This window comes from Trifolium pratense, linkage group LG6 (genome assembly GCF_020283565.1).
Source record: "Trifolium pratense cultivar HEN17-A07 linkage group LG6, ARS_RC_1.1, whole genome shotgun sequence".
Lineage (NCBI taxonomy): Eukaryota > Viridiplantae > Streptophyta > Magnoliopsida > Fabales > Fabaceae > Trifolium > Trifolium pratense.
Window position 1 is genome coordinate 29,753,822 of NC_060064.1, and position 11,053 is coordinate 29,764,874.

The 11,053-nt window shown below is 33.2% G+C and overlaps 1 protein-coding gene across 1 annotated transcript; it reads right to left on the bottom strand.

Moving 5' to 3' along the window:
• Nucleotides 1–1,375: 1,375 nt before the first annotated feature.
• LOC123891332 (dynein regulatory complex subunit 6) lies at nt 1,376–3,497 on the bottom strand. The gene has a single exon (XM_045941171.1). It carries the CDS (start codon nt 3,401–3,403, stop codon nt 1,985–1,987), a length of 1,419 nt encoding a protein of 472 aa, XP_045797127.1. The 5' UTR covers nt 3,404–3,497; the 3' UTR covers nt 1,376–1,984.
• Between the last annotated feature and the right edge of the window lie 7,556 nt (nt 3,498–11,053).

Sequence of the window (11,053 nt, forward strand, 5' to 3'; positions counted from 1 at the left end):
AAACATATTATACTTTCGATGAAATCACAGAGACAATAAATTATTGAAAAAGATGAAATCCTGAGATGAAAAAATCTCAAACCCACAATTGTGCCAAAGAAAATATAAACTCAGAAACTGCAGAAAACTTGTTATCAGTATCACATATATTCGCATGAGCTTGTAGATTTGCCCAAAATTCACAAATCCAGAATTGAAGATGATGAAGAAAAGTTGAAAAATATAAACGCATAAACTGTTCATGTTCTTCTCCTTCAACAAAGAAATTTTGAAACTATAAAGGCAGAGGAGATTGAAGATAATGAAGATTAGAATGAAAAATTTGACAAAAAATTATGAAAACGCAGATCTGAAAACGAAACAAAGGAATTTAATTTTTCTTCTTTATTTTCGATATTGATTTTCTCTGAAAATCTAATTTGAAACCTAGATTTTAAAATGGGTTGTTTCTATGAAAATCCAAACATTTGTTACTGATTTCAAATTTGAGGGAATATGGAAAAGGGTTGTGGAGAAAAGAGATAATGAAGGTTTGAAAATCCAAAGAGAAACGAGAATATCATGTTGTCTCTATGGTTTTTTTTTTTAAAAAAAATATTGGAAAAGTTATTGGCGGCTAAAACTGTCTTTAATGGTAAGTGTCGGAATTTTACTGACGGCTTAGGCCGCCACTAAATTCGGCGTTTTTACTTGTTTAATTTAGATGCAGTTATTGGCGGTTTGGGCCGCCAAAATATTTTTGTGACGGTTTTTTCTCACTTGCTGAGGGCTTAAACCGCCAGTAAGTTATTGAGGGTCAAAACCGCCAATAAATAATATTTAAATCCGTCAATAAATTGAAGTATTCTTGTAGTGATAATCCGTTGGGCCACCTGTTATCAGGTTTCCGCTATCGAACCATCCACTGTTTATATCCACGCACCAAGCCCAATAGTGCTGGGCGTAAAACGGTGTGTTAAGAGTCTCACATCGGCTGAGAGATGACCTGACTAAGTGTTTATATACTAGTGGCAGTCCTCACCTTATAAGCCGATTTTGTAAGGATGAGTTAAACCCAAATCTCAATTCTAAGATTGAAAATTGAAACTTAAGGTAGACGAAATCAATTGAAAATTGATGAAAATATATAAAACTAAACCATAAAATTTGTCTATGTCAAATTTTAGTCATATTAGTCATTATGAGATAATGTTTGGGGATTAAATTGATATTAAGTATTTAAATATAGGGATTAAATTAATAGTAAATAATTACGGTGAACATAATAACTCAGTTAACAAAGACATTGCAATGCAGTTCCATTATTCAATGAATTTGCTCCGTACAAAAATACTAGTAGTAGAGAAACTGTCTGCACGCAGCACAACCCACAACATGAAATGAAAGTCTATGTACAAAAATAACTTACTTCAATATTTACTGAACATAAATTCATGTTCCAATTATAAGTTACAGAAATCTAAATATAAAACACATCAATTGTGACTTGTGAGCATGATGTATGCCAGTTTATTTTAAACTTCACAATAAATATACAAAAAAGTAAATATACAGCAATTGTGAGTATGATGTAGTATACAAATTTATTTCAAACTTCACAATAAATATACAAAAAATGTAAATATACAACAATTGTGAGTATGGTGTAGTATAGCATTTTGTTTCAAATCCAGATTGTCTCCTGCCATTCTCCTCATGTTTCTTATTCCGCGCTGACCTGATCGTTGATTGTTACAGTAAATTGAAATCAATGGTCGAGATTTGCACAGGATCGAGAGGATCCAAATCCTTTTATTTCCAGAGTTCACAATAAATATACACATGATTTAAATTGCGGTCTGCACCATAATTGCAGGTGCAACACAAGATTTTTAGGTCTCTAGAACAACATTACGATCACAATTATGGCCGCATTGACTATAATATAAAGGTTAGGTTATCTGTATATCTGCAGCCGCGACCACAATGTAGAATCGCGATTAAATTAAACAAGTTCAATAAATTTATTTGATGCCCACATTTTTGCAGCATCGGTGAGTTTAGTTCCCTCAACCTCCAATCTTCTCAAACATGAACAATTCTTAACAAACACTTCAATAGCCTCATATTCTATCCCCAAACATTGCATAATGTCAACATTTTCGAGTCTCTTGCAGCTCCTAACCATAGTAACCAAAGCACAACTAGTTAATCCTTTGCACCCTCTAACCTTCAAATCCACCAAATAAACACAAGAAACTATCATTGAAACAAAATCCTTATCAAACAACATTTCATTATAAGACAAATCAAGTTTCCTCAATTGTCTCAATTGTTGTCCTAAAGTTGCAATCAACCCTTTTTCCCTCTCAACAACATCACAATTTATGAGTGCTAATTCTTGAAGACCATTGTTCACTGCCTCACCAAGAGCCTTAAGCCCTTCACCAGTTACAAGACAACAACTTTGAAGCCTAAGAATTGAAAGGCCTCTAAAATTTAAAGACATAGCAAAAAGATGATTGTTTTCTAAGTCCATAGGTAAGCGAAAATCGAGTTTATGCAAATTATTAGAATTGCAATTAGAAATGAAATGTAGCAAACCCTCTCTGCTACCACCATCATGAACCAAAAGTGATTCCAAATTGATACAATGTTGTGCAAGTTTTAACAAAACACCATCAACAATACTTCTACAAGTTTTTAGCTCAATTTGTTGAATTTCCTGCAAACATTGAACAAAAGATGAGTAAGAACCACCAATTCCTTGGCAACTAAGTAGCTTCAATTTCTTAAGGTTTTTGCATCTCTTCCATAGCCAATCAATCCCCCAATCATCGCCTCGAATACCCTTGAAACAAAGACTCTCTAAACCAATAATTTCCTTATCAAAAACCCCATTTTGAAAAATCAGTTCTTCAGAATCAAAATCAGAAAAAGAAGAATCTTGATCATCAATATAAGACAAAACTATTGAAAGTTCTTTTAGACAAGGAAAAAGCAAAACCCAGTTGAAAAAAACAGGTCTTGAGACAGTAATAGAAAGAGAGCTCAATTGGGTGCATGAGTTAGAGAGAGATATGATGGAAGAGAGAGGAACAGGGGAAGCTATGAATTTGAGAGAGAGAAGTTTGGAAGAGAAAGAAGAAGATGAAATTGCAGAGAGAAAAAGGGGTGTTGTTGTTTTTGAAGATGAAAGGAGGATGAGAGAGAGAGAAGAGAGAGAAGGGTGTTGAGTGAGGAGAGAGATGAAGGAAGGGAAGTGATGATGGTTGTTGAAACGAAGGGAAAGAGAGGTTTTTGATGATCGGTAGAGATGAAGCCACCGTTTGGAAACCAGAGAGATTGATGAAGAAGATGAAGATGATGATGGAAGTTTTTGGAAAATTTCTTGTAAGAGTTCATCGAATAGAGTATTCTCCATCTCTTGTTCTTCTCTCTCTGTGTGTCTGATTCTCTCTCTGTCTTTATTGTGTTGTTAGGAGAATCCAACAAGGTGTCTGGTTTTTTTATTAGATAATGACAACTTACTTTACTCTTCCTCTTACCTTAATTGAATAATTTAATATATTTAAGGTAAATAAACATTTGTTTTTGCTTATAATATGGTCGAAGATAAACTATTTTGGCATGCAGAAGTAACTTTATTTCGGTCGGTAGAGATATCAAATTATATATGCATTGATTGAAGTTCGAATACTTTTTAATGGCGGGTAAAAAATAGAAGAGTAAGAAGGGGGATTTCATACTCCCCTAACACTCGTTTTATTCGTCAGGGTTTTCTTGAACACTGAATACTTCACTTATTTATTTTAAAGTTATAATTTCTAACCACTATGCTACTTGACCAAAAAATGAAGCTTGTTGGGTTTGTTTGATTTGCAAAACGGTAATTACCGAACAAAATAGTAGGGTTGAGCATGGATCCGCAACCCGACTCAAAACTGATATAACCGCTAACCTATGGAAGCACTCGGTTGGGTGCGGGGCTGGTCTCGAGTCATCAATTGTGAAAAATTGGTCATGAATGGTTGTATACGGGCGGGTGCGGGTGTCTAAAATATTCATAAACTGATATAACCGCTAACCTATGGAAGCACTCGGTCGGGTGCGGTGCTGGTCTCGAGTCATCAATTGTGAAAAATTGGTCATGAACGGTTGTATACGGGCGGGTGCGGGTCTCTAAAATCTTCATAACTGAAACAGACGAACAATTACTAAAACGTAATTTATTTAATTCTTCGGTTTCAAGCACCAATTCTCTCTGTTAATCTCTTATACTCTTCGCTTTGTTGTTCTTATATATCTTTGACGGATGAGAGAAATGTTATACTTTACGAGCTTAATATGTTGATAAAGAAGATGTAAAAGATAATATTCTAGATTTATCTTAATTTCTACTTCTCATCTTCTTGGCCTATTTATTATTATCGCTGGATCTACAAATTAAAAACAAAGTAACTGCATCTTTCCTTTTTTGTTGTATCATTTGTTGCATTGTATACGAAATATTGAACTATTTGAAGAGTATGAATTTTTTTATCAATTGAGTTTTAGATGTAACAACAAAATTTTAAGCTAACCCGTTAAAACCGACCCGTTATACTCGTCACCCGTTTGACCCGACACTCGAAAACCGAAGATGTAGACAGTCGAAATTAGGTCTAAATTAAGAGGTTGCGATTTTTATCGATTTGGTGGTTTTTGGCCCGAACCCGACCGATGCTCAGCCCTACAAAATAGTACTAGACAGAACAACTCAGGATAAATGTTTAAGATATTGAACAACTTGTCTTCTATGATGTTTGATAGGCAAAAAATTATTTTTATATTTTAGAGAACTTGTGCATAGAACAAATGGTTATTAAGAGACAAATGTTTCAGTTTTTTTCAACTCCCTTGATTCTCAATTTGTTCATTAGTTTTTAGCATATCAAATATACGTCTAACTATATCAAAATTATAAATACATTTATAAGTGTCTCTTTTATTAATCATTTTAGTTCTCGAATTTGTTTTTATCTAATCAACTTTGTGTCTGTTTAGTAACACAAATAAACTAGTTTATAATAAAATTAGAGGTGGTTGGTAACAACTTTTTTTCACTAGCTTATAGTTTTTTTCATATGTTATTTCAACTAGCGTTTGAACTTATAGTTTATAACTTTTTAACTTTCATTTCAATTTAAACCTTATTATTTTAATTTATTTATTTAATTTTTTAAAAACTATTCACTCACATAAAATAATCATAAAATAATCATGTACTTTATGTCACTTTATACCTACCAAAGTTAAATTTGCCAAACAATTTAATTTCAATCTACTAACTTTTCATCTATCAACTAAAAACTAGTTTATCGGTTATTAGCTAACTTTTCAGCTATCTGCTAGCTTAATTTTACTAATCAAATCATTACTCTTCGAATTTTATTTTTTTTGTTGATAAATTAATTTATAAATATACTAGCAAAATAGAATTTCATATCAACAAGTTAATGATATATAAAAATAAAAAAATAAAGAAGCAAATATTTCGATACACTTAGACATTGAGCGATGAAAATAGTTGTTTACCATTTAGATAAGGAGAATGTTAACTTGTGCCCTTAAGGCACATGTTAAGGAAGCAAAAATAGAAATTATTAAATGCTAATTTGTGCATTTTGACTTTTGAAGCATTAAATTTCTTGTATCATTAAATGTTGAATTTCTATTTTGATATATCTTAACAGGGCACATGTTAACAAGACCCTTTAGATAATACTTAAAGGGAGAGAGATGATTAGGTGAGAAGTGAAGTGTGTTTGAAAGAGGAAGGCTACTTGTTGAATGAAACTTAGACGCATCTGTAGTGGACGTGTAAGCCACGTCCTTGCTCTTATTATAATTCGTTTAAAAAGAAAAAAAAAATGGTTGGGATGATTGATGAGATTTTACCCATCTTCATAAAATAAAATTATAAATAAATAAACAATCATTTTGATCTAAAAAGTTTTTTGGAATCTCCTTCTTATCTTAGGTAGCCATTAATTTCACAGTTGAAGCAAGGAAATGTAAGAGTTATCCCACAAGTTTAAGTGTATATTGATATCAACACGTGTATATAGCGGATTACTTGCTGTAAAAGAGTATTAACCGTCGGATTAAAATGAATGGCCAAGATCATTAGGATGCATTTATATTATAGCCGTCCGATGTAAAATCAATGCATCAGATTAACTACTGTGAGTTACTGCATCATTTTTTAACTGCAGTAAATTCTGGTCCGTGTATAAGACGTGCCTAACTAAAAGAGATATGTATCTTATGAAGCATAGGCATCTCTATGATTAGGCGTGTATTGGTGTCCGACACGTGTCGGATAGCTCAAATAGGTGTCCAAAAAAATTATTTTTTCCTTTACTCCGACACTCCTTAAGTCAATGTTCGACACTTGTAAGACAATCATGCAAAGCGTGTCGAACAACTATCCTAAAAAAAAATTATTTTTCTTTGCTTCTACACTTCTTAGAAACATGTCAGACATATCTACAAGGGTTATATATGTGTCGAAACAACAATGTTGATCAATGAGAGATTAAAGATATTACATTTTGATTACAATATTTTTAGGTTTTTCGATAGTAGATGGATAAATAAAGGTCATATACTATCGTATCTTATTTTAAATTTTTTTCTTAATGAAATAACTTGCTCAACTTAGATGCATATGTATATATTTTGAATCTCAATTTAGATTTTTTATAAATCTGTAGCAGTGTCGGGGTTCTTTATTTTTTACTTTAGCAGTGTCAGTGTCGTGTCCTGTCAGATGTCCATGTCAGCGTCTGTGCTTCATAGTGTATATCAAGGTTACAAAATAACCAAGTCATTGGGCTCAAGTGGTTAATGAGCTTCACCAAAAAGGAATGATTACAGGAGAACCCGGGTTCGATCTATGGGTGGAACAATTTCTTGGTCAGCCTTTACTTACCTCGCGGCTGAACTCTGGACTACTATGGCTCATTTCCCCTAAGAACTAGAGGGTTATAAACAAAAAAAATGTTACAAAACAAAATAAATTAATATTAAATCTCTTTCACCCAAATCTTAATTAACCCAAAAAGACAAGAGATTATACCACCACAAGTTCAAATTAAATATGAAGTCTTTTTTCATACTCTTCAACCACCAGCTCGACAATAATTTCACCTTGTCAAACAACACCTCCATTGATGTTTCTTTGAGCGCAAAAGTTCTATTATTTCTTTCTTTCCATATACTCCAACAAAAGTCTACCAAATGACTTGCAGACTTGTCCTAACTTCTTTACTAAAAACATAAGCATTACAAAATTGCAAAGCATGATCAACAACTAAATTAGATAGCGGACCATGAACGCCTAACCAAATGAGAATTTTGTACCACAGAGATCCAAAGAAAGCACATCCAAAAAATAGGTCATTAGAATTTTCGTTCTCACCACATCCTCCGGCACATAATTGCGAATCCAAAGGAAACATTCAGTGACGAATCAAATTGTCTTTTGTTGAAAGTCTATTATATAATAACTTCAAGCAAATAAAGACACCTTTAGAAGAGCTATTTTGTTCCAAATAACATCGTTATAAGTTACCACCATTAATGACACCGTGTGCGTGAGTAAATGATAAGCTCCGCTGACTGAATACCCTGAATCTGGATCAGGATACCGCTTCCAACAGTCTTGAACACCAACTTGCAGAAAGAAGTTTTCCAATGCAACACAACACTCCAAATACAACTCCCTCCCACGCAAAAAGACCCCCCCTCCATCTCACCCCCTCACCTCCCACACACCACCCCCTCCTATATATATCTGCCACCGATATATTTAATCAACGTATAAAACATACAACCTATTAAATCTTATATTAAGAGGTTCCTCACCTAGCAATATCTTTCTAGAAAAACGTGTGTTTTCCATTACTCACCTTCCTATTAATATTGTTGTCAAACCACCTCCCAACACTCAACTTAACCCCCTCTCTAAGAGAACACACATCATTCCACCAATTAGAGTCCTTCCTCCCACCGGCCCTCACTTGCCCATTTTCCACACCATATTTATCAACTAAAACTTTAAAACACAACCGTTCTTGACCAACCAATAACCTCCAACTCAAGCTTGTTAAAATTGCAAGTTAATTTGTCTTAAATAATCAATATCACAACGAGTTATATTTTTAGAGACTGAAATGCTAGTTTGTCTTATGAAAAATATGTTTGAGTTTACTTATTTGTAAAATGATCGTGAAAGAATTTACGCTACATACAGTTAACATTTGCGAAATAGAAAACCAATGTATAATAGTTATAATTTTGGTATGTGGAAATTCATATCAGTTGAATTTATTCCGTATAAGATATTTTTTTTTTGAAATATTTGTTGGTTAAAACTTCTCTTATATGATAACTGTTTTAAATTTCTATCAGTGACAATTTATCCGTGTATGATAGTTATTTAGAAATTTAGATTAGTTAGAACTATTCTGTGTAAAATATGTTTTCGGTGCATTCTAGAGTGATGGCTTAATTAAATTCTTCATCGGTTAAGCATAGAAAAATCGTTAGATTAAATCAATGGTCAAGATTTGTTTAAAAACTAAAATGAAAAAAAGAGATGTTTTAAGGGCGAAAGCGTAACTTTTATTCTTTAAGGGATCAATATAAAATCAAAAATTTATTTAAATGATTAAAATACTAATTAAACCCTTATCTCCGACATACAAAAATTTGTAGAAGATGCAGAGACCATCTACTTGCGTTGCTAAACCCAAACAAAACAGAAAAGAAACGGTCGAGTGAAGTACTCCCTCCGTCCCAAAATATAAGCAAAAGTGAGTCAGTGAAACTTGATGTATTTGGTTAAAGATTTGGACCAAATACATTCATTTTTGTTGACCAACTTTTGCTTATATTTTGGGACGGAGGGAGTACAAAAACAACTATATAACATTAATTAATTCATTAATTAATTAATTTTTTGTAAAAAAAACATTTCTTCATTAATTAACCTCTATAAAAAATACTTTATTCATTAATTTTTTTTTGAGGAAGTATTTTATTAATAACAATTACAAGGAAGTATTTTTTTTTTATGGGGACTTGAAGGCCCTAAAGTAACGTACTCTTGGATCCCAACTCTCTATAAGTGCTTATAGTTGATCCGACATTAGCTATTGGACACAAGGGAGGGGTTTTTGGAGCAGTTGCTATATGCTCTGAACTACCACATGCTTGTATACAGGGTAGTGATTTGTCGATCAAAATCACATAATCATAATATAAGGAAGGTCTTGTTTATTGTAAAAAATTCCTCCATGGTCAGCTTATTCTTCCAAAAGTCTTGAATCTAATATGCTTGAGTGGATTGAAAGTTAATATCGTGGAACTTGGAAAACTATGTTTGATTGGTTGATTGTCTCTTTAGGTAAATGATATTATCAATTTGAATTTTCTTTTTTCGAAATTTTTTTTGTTATTAGGTATTTGAGTTCTTGGAACTTGTCTCCGCGTAGGTTATGAAATAAAAATATATGTTTTGGGAGTAGCTTTGAATTCGTCATTTTTTGTTAATAAATTACACTTTACTAACCTTGCTTTGCTGAAGGTCACTCCTCAAAGCTTTAATATTTGCTTTCCAATAAGAAAATGAAAATACCGGAATCCCATAAAATTGGGGAAAATTTGCAAAAGTTGGATGCGACAGAATCTTAAACTGTTCGCATTCTAGAGGGTATCAAAAATTGCTCCTGAGATCCCTCCAAGGTGCTCAGATTCCCTTGGAAATGAAAAAACTCTAGGGAAGTTGGATGATTTTGAATCTCAAACTTGTAGTAATTCAAAGCATATAGCAACTGCTCAAGAAACCCCTCATTTGTGCCTAATAGCTAATGTCACCTCAGCTAAGCACCTCAGAGAGAGTTGTAATTCAAAACTCAGTTACTTTAGGGCGTTCAAGTCCCCATAGAAGTATAGAGAGTGAGCAATATTTGGAAAGGAGTGATAAAATGATCGAAGAGCTAAAGAATAACTAAATCATTAGTTAGTATTCTCTACTTCTTCCGCCATATTATCGCTACTTTCCAAGGATTGCTCCCTCTCTATACTTCTACGAGGACTTGAAGACCCTAAAGTAACTGAGTTTTGATTACAGCTCTCTCTAGGTGCTTAGCTGATTTGACATTAGCTATTAGGCACATAAGGGGTTTCTGGAGCAGTTGCTATATGCTCTGAACTACCACATGCTTGAGATTCAAAAATATTCAACTCCCCCAGAATTTCTTCATTTGCATGGGAATCTCAGCACCTTAGAGAGATTTTTGGAGCAATTTTGATTCGTCCTAAATGCTAACAGTTTGAGATTCTGCTGCATCTTACTTATGCAAATTTCCCCGAATTTTATGGGAGGTCGATATTTTCATTTTCTTGTTGGAAAGCAAGGATTGGAGCTTTGGGGAGTGACCTACAACAAAACAAAGTTAGTAAAGGTGTAAAATTTATGAACAAAAAATGATAAGTTCAAACATACAAGGAAACAACAATCAGGGTCGAAGCTTAATTAGTGTATCAGTGGGGTAGCCAAAGATACCCTAAAACATATATTTGTATTTGAATAAATACTTGGAGATAAGTTTCAAGAACCCAAAGATCGAATAGCATAAGGTTTCATAATATCTTTACCTAAAGAGACAATCAACCAAGCAGCCGACGGCCCGGGGAAGACGACACCGTCAGACTGTGATCAAGATCAGAGTTATTGATGAATTTTGATACACTCGGTGATCAACACTTCATTTTGTCTCCTTCTTTAATTTTCATCTCCTACTAATCTAAAGAGAGGTTTATAAATATTCAAAAGAAGACATGCACACCTACACAAACTGTTTAACTATCGATGTTTTCATGGATTCAGTTGATTGCAAATAAAGTGAATTGCAGGGCTTGAAAATAATTGTATGGAATAAACATTAATTTTAGTCTTTTTAAATATGTTATAGAAGGTGAATTCACTAGTGCAGAAAGGGGATTCCACTACCGGCCAAATAGG

Coding starts and splice junctions, on each gene's coding strand:
- LOC123891332 (XM_045941171.1), bottom strand. CDS start 3,403: ATGGAGAATACTCTATTCGATGAACTCTTACAAGAAATTTTCCAAAAA.